General features: G+C 31.9%; 1 protein-coding gene across 1 annotated transcript in view; it reads right to left on the bottom strand.

Annotated features, from left to right (window-relative positions):
• The window catches only part of LOC139488601 (VPS35 endosomal protein-sorting factor-like), a 28778-nt gene that overhangs the window by 1960 nt on the left and 5201 nt on the right, over window positions 1-21617 (bottom strand). The window contains exons 4-24 of the mRNA XM_071274326.1: window positions 21031-21169; window positions 20143-20222; window positions 19320-19448; window positions 18784-18868; window positions 17790-17867; window positions 15145-15289; window positions 14512-14605; window positions 13665-13742; window positions 13090-13259; window positions 11570-11681; window positions 10558-10674; window positions 10213-10266; window positions 9566-9709; window positions 9011-9096; window positions 6367-6447; window positions 5864-6026; window positions 4312-4389; window positions 3511-3625; window positions 2803-2942; window positions 2027-2186; window positions 187-305 (exon numbers count right to left, since the gene is read on the bottom strand). Of these exons, the coding sequence (XP_071130427.1) occupies window positions 187-305; window positions 2027-2186; window positions 2803-2942; window positions 3511-3625; window positions 4312-4389; window positions 5864-6026; window positions 6367-6447; window positions 9011-9096; window positions 9566-9709; window positions 10213-10266; window positions 10558-10674; window positions 11570-11681; window positions 13090-13259; window positions 13665-13742; window positions 14512-14605; window positions 15145-15289; window positions 17790-17867; window positions 18784-18868; window positions 19320-19448; window positions 20143-20222; window positions 21031-21169 (2367 nt within the window). The remainder of the gene's footprint in view (window positions 1-186; window positions 306-2026; window positions 2187-2802; window positions 2943-3510; window positions 3626-4311; window positions 4390-5863; window positions 6027-6366; window positions 6448-9010; window positions 9097-9565; window positions 9710-10212; window positions 10267-10557; window positions 10675-11569; window positions 11682-13089; window positions 13260-13664; window positions 13743-14511; window positions 14606-15144; window positions 15290-17789; window positions 17868-18783; window positions 18869-19319; window positions 19449-20142; window positions 20223-21030; window positions 21170-21617) is intronic.

Below are 21617 nucleotides of genomic sequence, written 5' to 3'. Positions count from 1 at the left end.
TTTAAGCTTTGAGGGTTTTTAATGACTAAATCAGTTCAAATCCTTCACATAAACTAATTGAATTGACTGAAGAAGACACTTTAGTGTTTAAAAAGTGTGCAAAATATTTCATCAGATGGACCTGAAATTTGAGGCCAAAACCGTACCTACTCCTTTGTACCATGAAAATAAATAAAGTAATTTTACCTCTGCTGTATGTAATGATTTCAGATGATTGAGTACTTCCTCAAGCAGTGTACTACAGATTCCTCGAACATCAGCGGTAAACTTAGGATCGGATCCATACATTGAGTCATTAGAATCAACTGAAAAATTAAATCACATGCATTACAAATGGATCAAAAACTTTTTAAATTCTGATAAATAACCTAAGAGTTAGTGGCAAGCTTTACCACAAAATGACTAATTAAATATATAGCCCCATTTAAAAAAAAAATAATTTGAGCAATGCTTATAGGTTTACATTAAAAGTAAAAGGTATGGGCTTTGGTCATTGTTGAAGGCCGTACGGTGACCTATAGTTGTTAATGTCTGTGTTATTTTGGTCTTTTGTGGATAGTTGTCTCATTGGCAATCATACCATATCTTCTTTTTTATAAACTTATCTTCATAGTGTTATTTAAATCACTTGGCCACAGAGTCCTTGCTATGAGGAAATCTTTAATATCTTTGCATCTTCTAAATAGTCATACCTAAACTAAAATTAAATTTTAAGGTTTATGTTCTCTAGACTTTATCTTTATCAATTGAGCATGGTGTAATTTACTTTATTATATACTTTAACTTAGTAGTAAATACAGATACATTGTATGTGTAATACATAGAGATTAATACATGGCATTTTCCATATCAGCCTGGGTATCATCCCGAGACCCCCATATCAGCCCGAGACGGAGTCGAGGTGCTGATATGGGTCGAGGGATGATACCCAGGCTGATATGGAAAAGGCCATGTATTAATCGCTTTATCATATACTTCCGACAATAGTTTTATGTAAGGCAAATAAACTAATGCAATAACTAAAACAGTCGACACTTTATAAAGAAAATTAAAATTATGAATCAAATATACTATAGTTGTCCAACAACAGCATCATTAACTCCTTATATATTTATGGTAACATTTCCTATAGAATTTTTAAACATTGAAAATTTGGAAGAGTTTTACGATCATTACTACTCCATGTTTGTTGTACTATAAAATGATTCATAATTGTCAATGGCATTTGTTAGCAAGTATTAAACTATCCCCACAAAAGTTCCCGTAAATTTTGACGTCGTCATAAAAAACATCTGACGTCACAATGGAAAAGTAAACAACCGATACCGGAAACACCGGAAGTAACTTGCACGAGGGGCACTGATATGGGTTTTTTGCACGAGAGGCACTTGATATGGGTTATCAGGCCGGGTGGGAAGATATGGCTTGTGCACTTCCGCCCATTACACATATGCAAAAGCTATCATATCAATGCTAAGTATATGATAAAATCATTGACAAGCGTGCAGTATCAGCCACCCGTGATGATATCGATATCAGCACGGTTGCAAAAGCTTTATCACACCTTTAATCTGTATGACGTCACGTCATCGATTGCAGTCACTGTTGCAAAGGCTTTCAAATCCCTAATCTATATGACGTCATGTCAAACCTATAATCTGTATGACGTCATGTTACATAAAAAACATCTACTTGAGGTATATGTATATAAAAAATTGTATATGATATGGCTTTTTCAATATCACACACCATATCAACCCTCAACCAATATAATCCCTCGAGCAGAGCTCTTGGAATTATATTGGTGTCTAGGGTTGATACAGATGCGATATTGAAAAAGCCATATGATATTCTCTATTTATACTCAATCACAAACTCCTATCAAAAGACCATTTATTAAACTTCAAAAATGTTGTTTGACTTTTGACTTAACATATACCCAACATCTCCTTTATTCATATTCATTGACCAGAACAATAGTATTTGCATGTACATTAATTTTTTTTAAATACTTTGAACTAGTTACCTTTATCTACATGATAAGGATAACTTTCCTGACAAACTGCTGACAACACTGCCAGGACACGGACATAAATATTGGATTTAAAATCACTGTCACTGGTGTAGTTCTGTAGAATGTTTAATAGACCTCTCAATAAATAGAGAACTCCAGAATCTGGGTTGTCCTGTAATGAGATTAAAAAAATAATATTCATGACACACAATATCACTGAACTAGTGCACATTTTTGTTTAGGGGCCAGCTGTTGCACACCTCTTGATGTGGGATTTTCTCGTTGTGTTGAAGACCCATTGGTGGCCTTCAGCTGTTTTCTGCTCTTTGGTCTGTTGTTATCTTTTTGACATGTTCCCGTTTCCATTCTCAATTTTATCCCTACACCAGGTTATATGATTTTAGATCAATAAGGAACTGAGGACAGAAGTAGAATTGAAAACTTAAACGAAGTCACTGAAATGTGAAATGTAGTAACTTGAATATCTACAACATCATGGATAGATATAAGAATACAAACTCATAAATATAATGTTGTAGTTTATTAACATTGAGGAGGGGAGTCCGAAATCCCGGGCTTAAAAACAAGAAATCCTGATGTCCCCTATTTAAAGAAATTTAAATCCTGACATCCCGAAATTCGAAAAAAGAATTTCCAGAATTCTGAAAGGATCAATCCCGAAATCCTGAGCTTAAAAAACCTGATCCTGATGTCCCGATAAAAATCCTGACCCCCTCAACATTCTACACCTTTATTACACATGTATATGTATAAATCTGAATACTTACAGGAACAGTTAGTAAAGTGGACAGGAAATTACAGATATACTCCTGCAAAACTGGCTCTGATTGTCTCTTCTTTCCATCTTGAGTTAAATCTTTAGGCACATCTGGTATTAATGATATTGCTGCTTTAAAGAAAGAATCAGCTACAAAACAAAGATATATTTATCAATAACATATCTGTTTTATGCTTTAACTAAAAAAAAATTAAGTTACAATGTTAAACAACAAATCAACATCATTTAAATCTACAATATTTAAAACTTCAACATCTCATGGGTACTAAATTTTGTGGATTGAGGTAACATCATAATTCCTTGGATATATGAATTGATGGATTTCTTGAAGGCTGCATAAAAGCCTATAGAAAATTTATACTTGGTTGGTTATAAATTCTTGATATTCCCAAGTATATAAATGTTGTGATCTGAATTATATATACCCTCGGTTACAATGATTTTTATGTCTTATTTAAATTACTTTATCACTAAATACTGTGAATATGATATCAGATTAATATATGCATTCTTTGATGTAAATTGTCAAAATTTTATTTATGAATGTGATTTCAACAAATAATTCCTGTAATATATATGTTTTTGAAAATAAAAATATCTTATAACTGGTGTGTCATGACTGAAACAAAGTAGATCACCTGGTACTAATTATTTTGACTATCCATCATGAACAGTACTATAGCACTAGTCTTGTTACCTTGACTAAAACACTGATTTAGCAGTGCCACCTGTCCTGACAGAAGATATAACTGTAGCTGTGACGTCTGTGATTGTAATGATGGTACTGTTATAAAGCAATATGCTGCACATGCCTGAAAATAAACCAATCAGAGACTCAGAAAATTAAAAATACATGGCAGAAAAACTGATAGAAGACTTAGTAAGGTTTACTGAAAATATACTAATCAGAATTTCTAAAAGAGATTTTTAATTTTTTTTCATCAAAACAAATGTTTCAATTTTACACCTGAAAACATACAGTAATCAGTCTAATAGGTAAACATTTTAAATTATATTGCAGCTTCTGGAAATGAAATTCAAAATGATGATTTCTGAAAAAAATTTCAGAAACGATAGTTTCTGACAGTAAAAATTCAGAATGATAGTTTCGGAATGTTTTTTTTGGACGATCAATGCATTTGAATGGGGACATGTAGTTGGAACCCCCCTTTGTCCTGGGTTAGAAACCCCTCCTTTTTAAAATGACTGGATCCGCCCCTGAGCTTATAAACAATACACCTTATCATTATATGTCCGCCATTACTGGACATCACACAAGTTCCTGTAAAATGTTGATGTCATAATAGAAAATATCTGATGACACAATGGAAAAGTGATTGTTGTATGACATGAAAAGTTCAAGCGGGACAGATTCTCGGGTCAAGCGGGAACAGCGATAAGGTGTATTGTGTGGTTGTGTTTAGCAGAATGTTTTGTTATATCTACAAAATTGAGTTTTTTTGGAATGATTCCCTTTCACATGTTTTATTATACCTACCCTAACAAAATTGCCTGTTTTTCTGGAATGATTCCCTTTCACAACTTTTCGTGTATCTATTGACAAATTATTCACATTCTGAAAAGAAAACCATTAAATGTGAAAGTATATGGTAACTTTTAATAAGTTTGCTTGCAAAAAAGAATAATGTTTATACTCAACATTTTTAAAACAATGGAATATTCTCTAATTATATAACATTTACAAATTATGAAACTTAAGTACATAAATTGTGTTTCTAATAATCTTCTTAAAAAAAAAATATTGTAAAGAAAATACTTTCGATTTTGAAAAATTCTATATACTGTAAACCGGGAAATTTTCGCGCCGTCTTATTTCGTGATTTACTTACACGATCCAAATTCGAGCCGTTTTGAATTTGCGATTTCCCAGTGGCCTAGATAAATATTTTCATAAATGATTTGGAAAGTGAACAGTTTTACATATATCTTAAATCAAATGATAAAATCAATCAGAAATATTTTGTTTTCGATTCATTAATGTTAAAGTAGATTGAAAGTTAAGCATGTTTCAATGCTCGTATAAACGCATACAGAATAATATAAAAGTATAAACCTAATTAGGGATGAATTAAAATAAAGAGCTGTCAGGATTAATGCTAATTAGTCGATCTTTTGATCTGATCAATCTTTGTAGTAGATTCAACGAGGTGATACCTTTATTACTGATTGACAGGTGTCATTAACATAATGGTAATCAGTGTTTGTTTACATAACAATATCCGTAATGTTCGCTTCAGTGAAATAACTGATTTGAGTTAAAGACATGACTTTTAACATTGCTTTTCATTAAGACATACTGTTATAATTTAAATTATATATTTGTCGTCTTTGAAATCAGTGTTATACAGTATTCCTATATATATTCTATTCATATACGTGGATATAAGAAGATGTGGTATGAGTGCCAATGAGGCAACTCTCCATCCAAGTCACAATTTGTAAAAGAAAATGTAATTAAAAGAGTTTTTCCTTGACATTTTCACGGTTGTTTAATTTTCGCGTTTCACTTCTTACCGCGAAAATAGCGAAAACAAGAATGTGTCCTCAGTACACGAATGCCCCACTCGCACTATCATTTTCTATGTTCATTGGACCGTGAAATTGGAGTAAAATCTCTAATTTGGCATTAAAATTAGAAAGATCATATCACAGGGAACATGTGTACCAAGTTTGAAGTCGATTGGACTTCAACTTCATCAAAAACTACCTTGACCAAAAACTTTAACCTGAGGCGGGACAGACGGACGGACGGACAGACGGACGAACGAACGGACGCACAGACCAGAAAACATAATGCCCCTCTACTATCGTAGGTGGGGCATAATAAAACTACCACGAAAATTTCCATGTTTACAGTATCACAACTGAACTTCCAATCTGTTTTCTAACTGCCTTTTTAAGAAATAGCTGCCCTTATTTAAACAAAATTCTATTAAGATTCTTTCTTTTATTTTAACCTGTCATCCTTTTCAAAGAGCGAAAGTGGCACCTGCGCAAAAATCCTTTTTTTTTTTTTTTACAGTACATACCTGCACCAGCTCTATTAGGACCATATCAAGGTTAGTGAAATTAGATCTAGCTTCTACATAGAAACTCAATTGTTGTTCAAAGTCACGACCAAAAGATATTTTCCTAACAAAGCCCGAAATTAAGTTACTGATCATTTTTCTTTCATCGTCGAGAGTTAAAGCACTGAAATAAAAAGATAAGCACATGTTAAATGTAAAGTTAATAATTCAACATATACCTTCTTTAAAAATTCATGTAAATGTAGTTGTTAATCTTTAAGGTAACTCTAAATTGCTTTGTTGGATATAAATGAGATAAAATCATTAAAATATTCCAAAAGAATGCTATATACTGCAATTTTCCCCATTTTAATTTGAGACATAATACAAAAAAAAAACATGGTAGTTAAAAAAATGTTAGTTAAGTTCTATTTTTATAAAAGGTTATAAGTGAGAATTGACAAAAAACTTGAATAACAACAAAAGGATTTCCATATAATGATACATAATATTATAAAACTTACTTAACTGAATCATGCATAGTCTTACATATAAACATCAGGGCATTCACTATAACAGGATCATTGGTAGGTTCTAATTGTGTTCTGAAATGAAAGAAAATACTAATATATTTGTCAGTCTAATAAACAGCAAACTGCTCTTACCTCAAATAAGAATAATTTTTGTTAAGTTTGTGGGAGCGTAGCTATAATCTGACACCCCGAAATTCCGACAGTCCAGTAGTTCCGACAGTCCGATAGTCCGTTAATCCGATAATCCGATGGTCCGACATGAAGCCGTGCTGCTGCAAAGGATGATTGTCTTCTTAAAAGCGTATTGGCATACTGCTGAAACGCGAGCAGTGTTTGAAATTTAAAAAGTGTATTGCATCGAAATGGGATATAAATTAAAAAGGGCAATTCTGTATGTATATGCCTGTCCTAAGCTTAAGTCAACATATAACATGTTAACAACACCTCGATTTTGGCAAAAACAGTTAACAAAAAATGCAGAAATGCTGATAACAGTTAACAAAGTGGGTTGAAAACTGTTAACAGCTTAAATTGATCTCAGATAACAGTTAACAACACCTTGAAAAGGGTCATAACAGGTTAACACAAAAAAGTATTGCCCCCCAATGTCAATGTTGATAACGAGAATGTCTGTTTACATACATTTTGTACATGCACAAGCATAATGTAACCAGGGGCACATATATTGTTAAATATACTGTTCCAAGATGTAACGTATAATCATATATCACAAGTATTAGATGTATGCTTTTATATCTGAGGGGAAGATATGTAACGACTACTTCAGATAGAATAACATAGAAGTATCAATATTTTCTTTTATCTTTTCTTATGTTTTCTAAAAAGAGCAATTAGTTTTGATAAAATAGGAATAGTATCATTATCTCAAATTTCAGTCAAAATGCAAAACCACTTTCAGAACTTTCAGAACGATTTCATAGATTTGGAATGAGATCTTAACTTAAATTGCGTCTATTTATAATACCTTATCATTGCTCTAGCTTGTATGGCAATATAAACCGCTGTAGTATCTAGTATGTTTTTGGTTTACTGATTGCCAAAACCTGAACTCTTTGCTGATAAAAGATAACACTTATATGTAAATTATTATGAGGACCTGAGCATCCCTAGTCTTGAATCATCACGGCATGACACCAATTATGTAAAAAAGATTGGAATAAGAGCGATCATGTTTTAAGGTGAACGGACCCGGATTCCGTTCATTTCCGATTTGTATGAGATAATTGTGGTCCTGTACAAGACGTCATACTGACTGATTTGTTAATTTTCTGTGTGAAAAAATATACCAATTTACAAACGTTCCATGTCTATATAGGCATACTTTTCAGAGACAAGTGACCGTGCGTCAGACTATCGGGCTGTCGGATTATAGGACTGTCCAACTATCGGGCTGTCGGATTATGGGACTGTCGGACTATCGGACTGTCGGATTATGGGACTGTCGGATTCTGGGTCTGACCCCCAGTTTGTTTGTTTTTTCATGCCAAAGAGTACTTTTGATGAGAACTGAGCATGTGTAGATCAAAATTTATTTTTTAGGATAGGAAAATGGTTGAAAGTAGGAACTTACAATAAAAGATCTGTTATGGAACCAACTGCACAATTTGAATGTCCAAAAACAATTAATTTAGCAGACTTTTGTATGTTTTTAGTTTTATATTGTTTTGTATAATTATCATTCTGTTGATGATGGAAGTGTTTAACGCCTTGACTGGAAATACATCTTCGCACGGTTCTGCTTGTTGCCTGAAGGCATTTGGAGAGCGTTTAAATAATTTTGTGCCATCTGTCAGATACAGGTGGTGGATGCCATTTTGCTAGGTTGCCATATTGGTTTTGTGAGTTGTTTTGGTTTTTCTTTTGTTGACTATTTTGATGTTATGTCGTCACAACGGCTGCTGTCAGGGCCAGATTAGTCAGCTTAGCAGCCCGCTAACCTCGATGATGGAGTACTGGTCGATGAGTCTCGGACGTAGTATTAAGGATGATAGGAAGCATTATCAGGACCACTGCCGTGGGACAGTAAACTGGAGATCCATTATTCAACACCTTGGATACAGCCCTCGGAGGCCAGTCGGCACAATACTTCCCCAACCATAATAGGTTTTAGAGTGTATGCTGACGTGGGTTACACAGAAAATGCCTCACGTATTCTAACTCTATACAGCATTGGATTGGTTTCTGTCATCGAAAGTAGTAAGTCGCTGATCCATCTATCAGTAAACCCTCATAGAAGATAGCGGGTAAAGGAGAGCTGGCCCAGCACATCCGTTCAGCTGTTAATGTTATCATTTGAATTTTATAGCTTACTATGGAGTTAGGGATTAGCTCATTGTTGAAGGCTGTACAATATTCTAAAAAGTATGGTTGTTAACTTCTTCATCATTTGATCTATGCTGGAGAAGTGTCTTTATTGGAAGTCAAACCACATCTTTTTATTTCTATTTTGGAATCATGATCTACATAAGTTTATTAGGCCACTTATTTTCTGATTCCTTTAAACTGAAAAGTTTGCAATGAAATCTTACATTAAGCACTCAATAGCTTGCTTTTATGAAACTATTAAAAAATACATGTACTGTCAAATATATGCTGTTCCAAAAACAATACCTACTTATTAAAAGATTCCATAATAGTTTTACAAACATCCACTCGGACAGATTCCTTCTGGAACATATCTATGAATGGTAAAAATTTGTCCTGCAATAAAATGAAAATATTCTGTAATTTCTGTCAAACATTTTGTTAACTAACATTCCATTAAATTTCACTTTTTGAGATTTGCTTTATTTTAAAAATCATCATTCTTTTGTTGTTGTTTTTTTTATTCTAAAACATGTTTTTATGAATGCCCAATATTAAAATAACTTAATATGTTCCTTCTCGTTCAACCTTTAAATAAAGAAATAAAGCAAGAAATATATTTCAGTATGGCTAACATCAAATTAACATATTAAATTTTTTATTCAATGTTTGCAAATCATGTATGGTATGGTCTCATCATTTTTTTTTCTCTTTGATTACCGGTAGTTTTAATTACCCTGCTGCATGTGCAGTGTCATAGAGTAATTTTCATATAGGAAGTTTTATAAATTTTCATTGGCATTACTATTTTTAACAAAATAATATATGTTAAAATAATACATCCACATCTATTATTAGTACTTACCAAAGAAAATAACATAGAGAAGTTTGTGATATGACACATTATTTTGGTAACAACAGACTGTAACTGTGGATAAAAGTCCTCAAATACTCTATCTGGTGTCATGTGCTTAATTATGTCTGCTAAAATTGTGTTTATCTCCCTTTTCTGAAATAAAGTATCAGTTTAATACCATTGTCTCAAGACTGTTTTTATTAACTTAAGACATATTAACTTATATGGGACCAAGACAAGGCACTTAAAAATCTCAACTATGGGTGGAAAGGGTGTTTTTAAAAAGACTATATTGTACATTGAAAATGTAAGAAAGTGTCTAATATTGCCTTTATATATGGTTACTCCCATTTTAAAATTGTCTTCCCTTGGTATCTTGTATGCTTTAAGGGACGACATCAAAAGTTCAATGAAGGATAAAAAACTTAATTCACATAGTTTTTTCACTGACCCCCACACCCCTCTCTCTTAACTTAATTTGGGAAAAATTGATTGACCAATAGAGATATATGTAAAATTGATTTTAGATTGACAAAACTTGCAACAATGTTGACCGGTGTTGTAGTTAATCTAGGTTTGATAAGACATTGAAAGATGGAAAAATAAATTTTGAGGAATGTTGGAAGAATAACCTAAAGTGTTTGTAAAATACTTACACCGAAATGTTTGACAACATATTCAGTCCACACCTCTGCACAGTCAATGTAATCCTAAAATATAAAAAAAGGATCACTATATTTTATAGGCACTACAATCTTTCAGAATCTCAATAATAGATCATTTATGTACAAAGTTCCATCAAAGGTCTTTGTAGTATCCTTTTAACAGATCGGATATTAAAAAATAATTTGTGTTTCATAGTTTCATTACATGAGCATTGATCAGTTACCCTTCTGAGGCAACTGTGATCCCTCCTCCCCCTTGTATGTAATAATAATATTAATAATAAATATATGTTTATAAAGAGGAAAATTTGGTAAAATACTAATGACAATACTTACACTTGGATTTTTCAGTTTCATGATACTTTTCCAGACTTCATTCAATACAGGTAATCTTTGTTCTTCTGGTGGAGATGCCATCACTAAACATAGACCCAGGGTCCTATCTAGTAAATGCTAAGAAAACAGAAAACGATAAATCATAACTTTTTTTTTCTCTTCTAAGAATCTCTTTCAATATTTTTAAATTTTGGCATGCAGGCAGTTTTATTTTGTTCTGTAATAATGAAGGATAGTTCACAATAGGGCTCTTCACGGTTAGTTCAACCATAATGGATAGGGGGCAGATTTTCATAATGGAGGTAAAAATGGTATGAAAAATACAGGAACACATCATTAAAACAGAGCAGTTGCTTAGAAACATGCATAGGATTTCCCACACTTTCATACTATTTCCACCTCTTTCAATAAAATCTGCCCCCTATCCAATATGGCCGAACTAACCGTCAAGAGCCCTATTAACAATCTTATATAAATAAAACTAGTATCAAAAACAATGTGTCTATTAACAATAAGGGTAGATGTACTTGTATGGTGTGTAGAATTTTTTTTAATTTTTATTTTAGATACACTTAATTAAAGATCTTCTGAGCCAACGCCTCCTACATTTTGTTTTGGTAGAGTTTCCTTAAGTGGATACTAGATGTTATGCAGGATTGTCAGATAAAAAAAATTTAAATACCGCTACATTGACAACAACCGTTAAGTTAACTGCAACATTTATTGGTTGACATGTTTCTCCAATTTGATCAGCGTCTTCAGGTTGCAATTTACTGAAGTGTTGTTGTCGTTTTAGCTGTATTTAACTCTCGTATGCTGTAAATTCAGAAATTATTGGGATGTTTATATTTATGTGAAAAAAGTTGAGACTCAGATTTGTTATACTAAAAATGTACATTCTTAATTTCAGTAGTGATTTTTCTGTACAAAATGTTAACAATCACATTAATTTGTAATTTATCAGTATTGCAATAATAAATGCACATATTGATTTCTGATTTACAGTCCTTACCTTAGGAAATCCAGCTTCCTCTGATTCTCTGATTAATTCTATAAACTGTGTGGATCTGGAAGCTATATATTCTGGTTTAAATGCTGATATGATAGAATTCAGTAGTAAGGCACTAAAAATAACATCATAGACAATGTTAACATTAAATCAAATAAAACTAGATGTGTCAAAGCGACACGAATGGCCCCGTCTCAAAAAGTTGAAAAATCTGTATTTTCAATAACACATGTGGACGAAAACATGATGGTAGTCTCACATATCAAAAATCAGCTCAAAATCTAGAGGTTTATAAAAAAAAGTCTGTATAACTGTGATTTTCAACAATCTTCAAAGTTGTAAACCCATAATTTTGGCAAAAATTAGCAGAGCAGAACGAAACTTAAACTTGATCTATAACTCATCATGAGTAACTCACATACCAAAAATCAGCCCAATATCTGAAAGCTTTCAGAAAAAAAGTCTGTATAACTGTGATTTTCAACAATTTATCAAAGTCCATAGCCCATAATTTCGGAAAAAATTAGCCAAGCGGAACCTAACTTAAACTTTATGTGAAACTCATCTTGGTTAACTCACATGCCAAAAACATCCCAATATCTGAAAGAGTTTAGAAAAAAAGTCCGTATAACTGTGATTTTCAACAATTTATCAAAGTCCAAAGCCCGTAATTTCAACAAAAGTTAGCGAAGTTGAAGGAAACTTAAACTTGATCTGTAACTCATCACGGTTAACTCACATACTAAAAATCAGCCCAATATCTGAAAGAGTTTAGAAAAAAAGTCTGTATAACTGTGATTTCAACAATTTATCAAAGTCCAAAGCCCGTAATTTCGGCAAAAATAAGCAGAGCAGAATGAAACTTAAACATGATCTGTAACTCATCATGGTTAACTAACATACCAAAAATCAGCCCAATATCTGAAGTATAAGAGTTTGAGAAAATAATCCATTTAATGGTTTGTTGCGGAATGACGGAATTTTCGAATTTTGGAATTACGAATTTTCGGACAAGGGTAAAACTATATGGCACCGACAACTTCGTTGCGGGGCCATAATAAAAAAAATTATAACATAATGGCATTCACATAACAGAGCATAGAAATTGATTCCATCCTTCCACTGAACAAAAATATTTCTGAACTTCAACAAGAATATCTAGAAAATATGTAAGGGTAAGTAAGAAGGCATAGCAAAGGAAACACCCATCTCTGTCTTAACTGATTGTCAACAATGCAGTAGGCTAAACACTTAAGTATCAAGTGTGTGAGTGAAAAATATTTACTGAACCTTACCACTTATTACAATTATAATGGTAACATTTTGATTTCGCATGATTTCATTGCTAGAATTAGCCTGGTTGTGAACTCCATTATCACTGAACTAGTACATACTTTGTTTAGGGGCCAGCTGAAGCATGGTGGTCTTTGGCTGTTTTCTACTTTTTGGTTGGGTTGTTGGCTCTTTGACAAATTCCCCATTTTCATTCTCAATTTTTTCTAACAGCTTTAAAAGTTACTTACTTATTACATTGTTTCCTTGATTTCTCCAGGATATCCATAAGTGTCTTTTCTGTAGATTTATTTGCTATACATTGTAACAGCCAGTCCAAGGCAGGAGAAAACAATGTTAGATATCTAGGCATCTCTATTTTCTGCATGGCTAAGGTATTTTGAACAGCATCCTTTTGCACCTACAAATGTTATAAAATTTGCAAATACAATGTACCCATAAGTTGTATGCTCACATAAAGATTTTCATTGAAAATTTATGATTAAAACATTGTTTTTAAAAATTCTTTAACATACAAAAACTTTTGCATTCTAACAATTATTTATTTGATACATTTCTATTTTTCCTTAAGTTGTCATGGAAATTTGTTGATTATAACCTGAATTTGTCAAATTCATTGTTGTGTAATCACTCTTTTTTAACATACACAGTACCCTTTTTCAATTACAGGCATCATTTATTCAAAATTATACACCAACTTACAAAAATCTATACAAAATCTATCTCTTTCTAAATAATGCGATTTATATTTGCTTTTTATAATTTATGACCAATTTTTGTTTGGTTAAAAAAGCCTGCTTAATACCTGTGAGTATGTGGCCAGGAAATCTTCATAGCATGGTAGTATATGGTCTCTTGTTTTAGGTGCTATCAAAATGCCAACCTGTAAAAACATATGATAAATTGTGTGAGCATATCAAATATCATTATTTATTCCATAATCAAATAAAACTTATAAAATATACATAAACTGATTCAAAATATTACTTTTACTTCTTACAATGTTAGGAAACAGGTAGAAATGCAAGACAGTATAATCTAATCTAAAAATAACTTTTGCATATATTCAAAATCACTCAAAATACAAATACTGATATGTGAGATACTCTTTTAAAGGGGGTCTCATTGGGGGGTTCTGATCCCAGATCCCGCTTACTGTTTTGTCAGATTCCCATATCCCGCTTACACTATCTACGTAAGCAATTGTCATTTTTTTGTAATTTCCCGGATCCCACCAGACTTCATTTCCCGTTTTCACGGCACAATAATTTGTATTTCAATTGTCCCGCTTACAAAAAATCCGCAATCCCGCATCACGCTTAGACCCCAATGAGACCCACTTTAAACTTGTAGTTTGTTACTTTTAAAGTTTTATATAGTGCATATATCTGAATCAACAATACAACTTATAAATTAGTACAACACTTTTAATAAATATCTATAAGTGAACAACCTATAAATCTAGTTACTTGTCAAATCGAGGTAGCATCTTGCAAGTAAAGCTAGATATGAACTATATATACTGTGGATTGACTTATTTTCATGGATACCAATTACTTACCGGTATATTTGTATATTTTTTAAAAATTCATGGTTTACCTAAATCCATGAACATTAGTAAATTTGTATCCCTTAAAAAATAAAGCACTTACCCTACACAGATAACATTTGGCATAAATAGCTACCAGTGGATCACCTATACCTCTGGTCATAACACATAATCTGTCTATGGCATCTGTATATTCCCTGATAACAAAGACATTTTTTTTGTAATTTTCATCTTAAATGCATTACGGATCTTTAATAGAAATGTAACTTTACATAAAACCCAAAATGACTGTCTGACTGGAATGCATTTTACAATCATTACACCTTACTGAGTACTTCAAGTTTAAAATTTGTGCCTTAACCCAAAATTGAGTATTTTAATTGGCTAAATTCCGAGTCAGAGAATGATGAACACACTTAAAAAGTTAACAGCTGTTAGCCATTGATTCAATTTCCTAACTTACAGACTTATGCAGCTGTTTCTTTTACACTCAGAAAGGTAATCAAATCTTATAAATGAAACAATAAGTGAATTAATTTCAATAATATTGAATTATGACTACATAGTTATGAATTTGGTGAAAGAGCACTTCTACAAATACCCCTCTACCAAATTAATTTTTTAAATGACACAAATAATATACAATTATAATGAAAGCTACAAAATATTTTGATATCCCATAAAAACTGTATATGAAGTTTTGTCATAAATATTAAATAAGCCCTCTCTTACTTACTGGTTATTTAGGTAACTGTAACATTTTAATATGGCTGTTTCCACGTAAAATCTGGGAATTAATTCTCTGATGGAAGCTATCTTAAAGAACCAGTTTCTACAGGTCTCCTTTGCAGACTCTGGTACTTGGTCAGGAGTAAAATTATCTGAATGCAACATAAATATGGTATAACTATATTTGTGGACTTCTCATGGTAAAAATGGTTTTCCTTAGGACTAACATTAACTTCTGAGTTCAAACTGGCAAATTAATACTTGTGTATAAATTATTTTAATAAAAACAACCAGGTGCTCCGCAGGGCGCAGCTTTATACGACCGCAGAGGTCGAACCCTGAACAGTTGGGGCAAGTATGGACAAAACATTCAAGCGTGATACAGCTCTGAATTTGGATTGTGATCAAATTTTGACATTACATGGTGTTTTTTTTTACACAAAACAAATGTCAAGATTTTACAAATCAATTAAAGATTTCTTCTTCAAACTTTTTAAATCTAAAATTAAATAGTTGACACAGCATAGGTTTCTGACACAGAATGAATGTGGTCTAATGAACTTAAAAGTTTTTTTTTTGCCTTTGAGCAATTCACTATGCTGTTGAATATTAATCCTCTCAAAAAAATGTTTGAAGAAATTTTCTTTTTATTTATGAAATCTGAAATGAGAAAAATTTAAACCCCCCCCCCTTTTTTTTCACATCCCTGTTTCCCTTTTTCCAAAACTGATATCAATTCAAATTTCTAATGGAGTTTGAACAATAACTACTCTTTTAAATACATCATAAAATATTAAAATGTAAAATAAAGTGCTTGTTATCACTGAATGGTAAAGATTGGTTGGTAGTAAAAGTGAATATACATTGTTTATTGTATAAAACAATAAAAAAAACTTCATCAGCAACATTTTATATTGGCAAATTTCCAATGAAGTTATTTACATAAAGTAATTGGCAAATAAAAATAGAAAATGACATCATAGTCATGTCTGGCAAATGTCCAACATACATTATCTAAAAACATTTTAGATAAGATAAGGAAAAAAAGCTTCATCAGCAACATTTTATATTGGCAAATTTCCAATGAAGTTATTTACATAAAGTTATTGGCAAATAAAAATAGAAAATGACATCATAGTCATGTCTGGCAAATTTCCAACATATATTATCAACTACTATTCTATACAAAGAAAGATAACTCCAATTGAAAATTAATTGCTATTGCACAATATTGTGCAATTAGATATTTCTTGCTATTGTGCAATACTGTGCAATTGAAAATTTCTTGCTATTGCACAATACTTGATATGGAATCCTGATTTGGACCAACTTGAAAACTGGGCCCATAATCAAAAATCAAAGTACATATTTAGATAAAGCATATCAAATAAGCCCAAAATCAAACAAAGTTTAATTTTGGACCCCCATTTAGACCAACTTGAAAACTAGGCCAATAATTAAAAATCTAAGTACATTTTTAAATTCAGCATATCAAAGAACCCCAAGGATTCAATTTTTGTTAAAATCAAACTAAGTTTAATTTTGGACCCTTTGGACCTTAATGTAGACCAATTTGAAAACTGGACCAAAAATTAAGAATCTACATACATAGTTAGATTCGGCATATCAAAGAACCCCAATTATTCAATTTTTGATGAAATCACACAAAGTTCAATTTTGGACCCTTTGGGCCCCTTATTCCTAAACTGTTAGGACCAAAACTCCCAAAATCAAACCCAACCTTCCTTTTATGGTCATAAACCTTGTGTTTAAATTTCATAGATTTCTATTTACTTATACTAAAGTTATGGTGCAAAAACCAAAAATAATGCTTATTTGGGCCCCTTTTTGGCCCCTAATTCATAAACTGTTGTGACCTCAACTCCAAAAATCAATCCCAACCTTCCTTTTGTGGTCATAAACCTTGTGTTAAAATTTCATTGATTTCTATTTACTTATACTAAAGTTATTGTGCGAAAACCAAAAATAATGCTTATTTGGGCCCTTTTTTGGCCCTTAATTCCTAAACTGTTGGAACCAAAACTCCCAAAATCAATCCCAACCTTCCTTTTGTGGTCATAGACCTTGTGTCAAAATTTCATAGATTTCTATTCACTTAAACTAAAGTTATAGTGCGAAAACCAAGAAAATGCTTATTTGGGCCCTTTTTGGCCCCTAATTCCTAAAATGTTGGGATTAAAACTCCCAAAATCAATCCCAACCTTCCTTTTGTGGTCATAAACCTTGTGTTAAAATTTCATTGATTTCTATTCACTTTTACTAAAGTTAGAGTGCGAAAACTAAAAGTATTCGGACGACGACGACGCCAACGTGATAGCAATATACGACCAAAAAATTAAAATTTTTGCGGTCGTATAAAAACAAAAAAAAACACAAAATATCATATATCCATCAGCATTTTGAACAGAAATTGTATTTTCTAAATCTTCAGAGAGACAGGTATACCTTGCATGCTTTACTTTATACTTATCCAAAACAGAAGAAGCAACTGCATATTCACTTCAGTTTGAAAGAAAAATAGATTAAATATATATCAAAAGTTTCCCTGGAGGATTTTCAGTAAAGTTCAACTTCACATTTTCAACACAACCAGCAGTTCTACTTAAGTGCTCCCAGAAGGTGGTATATTACCAGGTAGTTTAAGAGGAACTCCACTGCCTGCAGGTATATAGACTGCTTTCTCTTTCAGTCGATCATAAACAAGTCTTCCTGAAATACAAAAAATACAACTATAGTAAAACTTTATCTGCACAGTAAATATCTTATTTTAAAGATCTTCATAAACATGAATGACAAATTTGACACTGGATGTTAACCAACTAACAATTATTCATTAAATATAAAAGAAATAATTCAATTTCATTAAACAAAAGAGGGGTGAAAGATTTCAGAGGACAGTCAAACTCATAGATCGAAAATAAACTGACAACCCCAAATCCAAAACAGAAAAAGACAAACAGACAAATAATAGAATACAAGACACAACATAGTAAGCTTAAGACTAAGCAACATAGACCCCAGAAAAATCATTAGATTTAATTCAGAGTTTAAACTGAATAAAATTCAAATCTGTGTATGAGTTTTAAGTTGTTTGTTAAGTACTATCAACATCCATGTCACTCAATTATGATAATTTTTATTGACAATAATCGAAGAACTTTGTGCTGATGGAAAATCGTTTGTAATATCTGATGAATTTGATTTTAGAAAATGTCAATTAGTAGCTTGGCATATTGTATGGTCACTTGTATAAAATTTGGGGTGGTAACTTCTTCCTAACTTTTTTGCTTTTAATATTTGGTTTTACATACACAGTATGTATAAGTTGCTGGTGTTTAACTCCAATTGTCAGCACTTATGGCTATATTATGATTTTTATTGGTGGAGGAAGCCACAGTGCACGGAAAACCAAAGACCTTTGGGAGAAAAATTGTTTATCCTAGTCTATCTAGATCAGAACAAGTGGGGTTCATACTCTCGATCGTAGTGGTGACAGACTAGCTATCACTGAAGACTATTACTACTTAGACCACCTAGTCACAAAAACAAAGCAATCTTTTCAACTTGATTCAATGATAACATAAAATAACAATAGGGTTTGTCTCATCTAAATTACAGTTCTTACCAAATGTATCAAGTATATCTGTAATCAGGACAAACTTGCTGGGATAAAATGGCAAAACAGATGTATCTGCTAACAGTTTAGAGCACTGAAAAGGAAGAAAACAGTATACTCTGACCATGAATTTTGATCTACCTGTACCTTTTATTACAAATTATTTTGGTGTTTAATTCAAGGGTGCTTAAAAACAGCTAGAAGGTATGTACCTTATCATAATTATTTTCTGTTAGTGGTATAATTGTTTGTTTTTTGGCAGCAAATACCAGTTTTCAAGTTTTTGATCCATTGTTCTACAATAACAAAAATAAGTGATTTCCAGACTAACAGTTTTTTTTGTTTTTATTAGAGTACAAATGAACATGTACGAAATTATCTGAATTAAACAAACAATTATTGGTCTTCTCACAAAATAATCTTCATCGTTACTTTAAAATATACTAAAATGTTCATGACTTTCTTTTTTTTGTTTTATGTAAAATGAGTCGCTGAGTCTTTGGAAGATTGTATGAAATCTTATCCTATAAAACTACAATATATACCTGTATAGCAATTTTGAGAGCTTTAACTCTTTGGTCATGTTGCCAAGCATCGATCAATGCTTGATTTAGTTCATCTATTCTGTTGACATAATCCTGCTGACTTAAATTTAACATTTCTTGAACTGAACCCTGCAAAAAATAATCAAAATTTTAAACTTTATTACAAAATCAAATCAAAAATAATTCTAACAATTCTTAAATAAAGATTTATGAATGGTTATTTTGACAAACTTATAGTCAACTAAAAGGCTTTACCTTAACTGTGTAATGCAGCAAAGTAAAGTTGTTTTTAGTGTTTACTTTGTCGGTAAACATTAAAGGTACAAAAAGTCTAAAAAGTATTTACAGAATACTATGATTTTACAATCCAGAATATTATTAAATCTCCCTTCAAGTGAATATCTAAGAATTCAGTGCCTACCTACTTTTAATTTGTTTTATTTTCCATTTCATTTTCTATATCCTAATGCATACAAATCTTTGAATTTTTCGAAAAACTAAGGATTTTCTTGTCCCAGGAATAGATTACCGTAGCCGTATTTGGCACAACTTTTTGGAATTTTGGATCCTCTATCCTCTTCAACTTTGTATTGTTTGGTTTTATAACTATTTTGATATGAGCGTCACTGATGAGTCTTATGTAGTCAAAAGGCGTGTCTGGCGTACTAAATTATAATCCTCGTACTTTTGATAACTATTATGTAATTTCATCACTGTAAGAATTAATTGTTCAATGATGCTGTTAACCCCAGTCAATGAGTGAAACATTTTCATAAAAAATAATTGGTGTATATAAATTAAAAAACCCAACAAAACTACAAACCTCTTCAAAATCATCAAGCTGCTCCAGTCTGTTTCTAACCTTATCTGTGACGGTGGTGGTAGTTGAGGGTCTCATTGCAACTGTAAATAAAAATAAAGAAAATAGAGCAGTTGAAACAAAGCTTATTATCTCACTCTTTTTCTTCCATCAATGTCGGAATCTTAATTATTGCATTTGTAGAGTGATAAAGTGTTATGATGTTATAATAGCTTTCTTCTTCTATGACTTGCAATGTTACTTTATTCTGAGAAAGAACATTATTGTAATGCCTATCAGATACCTATACAAAATCTTTCAAGTGAATTTGCTGAGGTGACCTCATATCTTTTTGGGCTTTCTTATAAGACAAGTTTTAACTTAGATCTTACCAATATCATAAAAAACCCACAATCATTGATGCATGGAAAATCAAAATGACCCTTTATGTGTATGGTTGCACAGCGAAAAATGATTTGTCTACAAGTTTATAAAAATTATCTCTTCCATGATTTGTTTTGATGCATTTGGTCGGCCATTTTAAATGATATCTCACACAAAGTAAATACATCATAAAATTGAGAATGGAAATGGGGAATGTGTCAAAGAGACAAAAACCCGACCAAATAAAAAACAACAGCAGAGGGTCACCAACAGGTCTTCAATGTAGCGAGAAATTCCCGCACCCGTAGGCGTCCTTCAGCTGGCCCCTAAACAATTATATACTAGTCCAGTGATAATGAACGCCATACTAATTTCCAAATTGTACACAAGAAACTAAAATTAAAATAATACAAGACTAACAAAGGCCAGAGGCTCCTGACTTGGGACAGGCGCAAAAATGCGGCGGGGTTAAACATGTTTGTGAGATGTTTATAAATACATAACTCAATTATTGTATAAGCTTGTTACCTTTTTCTTTATCTGAAGATGATAGGAAGCTTGTGGTTATTGATAATTTCTCAGATGTAGAATATTTTGTAAGTATTGACGACTTTTTGACACTCCATGGTTCAAATGTTTCATCTAAACCATCTGTTTCTGCTGATTCCTGAAATATTTAACATAAGTAATAGCAATTAATAGGCATAAATATATAGATCAACATTATACATGCATAGGGAAAAAACATTTAAATTCATATTGAAATGAAAATGATAGGTCCATCTAGTGTAAAATGTATCAAAATGCAAAACAGTTCAAAACAATGTTCCATGAAAATGAGTAATTGTAAAGAAACAGGTTGCAAAAGTTGCTCTGAATTTGAACTGTAATGCACACCAAGACAATAGCATAGAAAATAAATCTAGAAATCAATCCATTATTTACATTGTGAAGACAATATCATAAGTCAAGTTTTTCAGTACTAAAAACTTTGATATACATTCAACAGAGTACGTTCGATAACAAAATCATTAATGTTGATGAAATTCAATAATTATCTCCCCTTGATACAATTTTCATATGAAAAAAATATACTATTGAACTTAATTTGTTTA

This window comes from Mytilus edulis, chromosome 9 (genome assembly GCF_963676685.1).
Source record: "Mytilus edulis chromosome 9, xbMytEdul2.2, whole genome shotgun sequence".
NCBI classification, from domain to species: domain Eukaryota; kingdom Metazoa; phylum Mollusca; class Bivalvia; order Mytilida; family Mytilidae; genus Mytilus; species Mytilus edulis.
The sequence above is the reverse complement of the archived record's forward strand: the minus strand, read 5'-3'. Positions and strand labels throughout refer to the sequence as shown.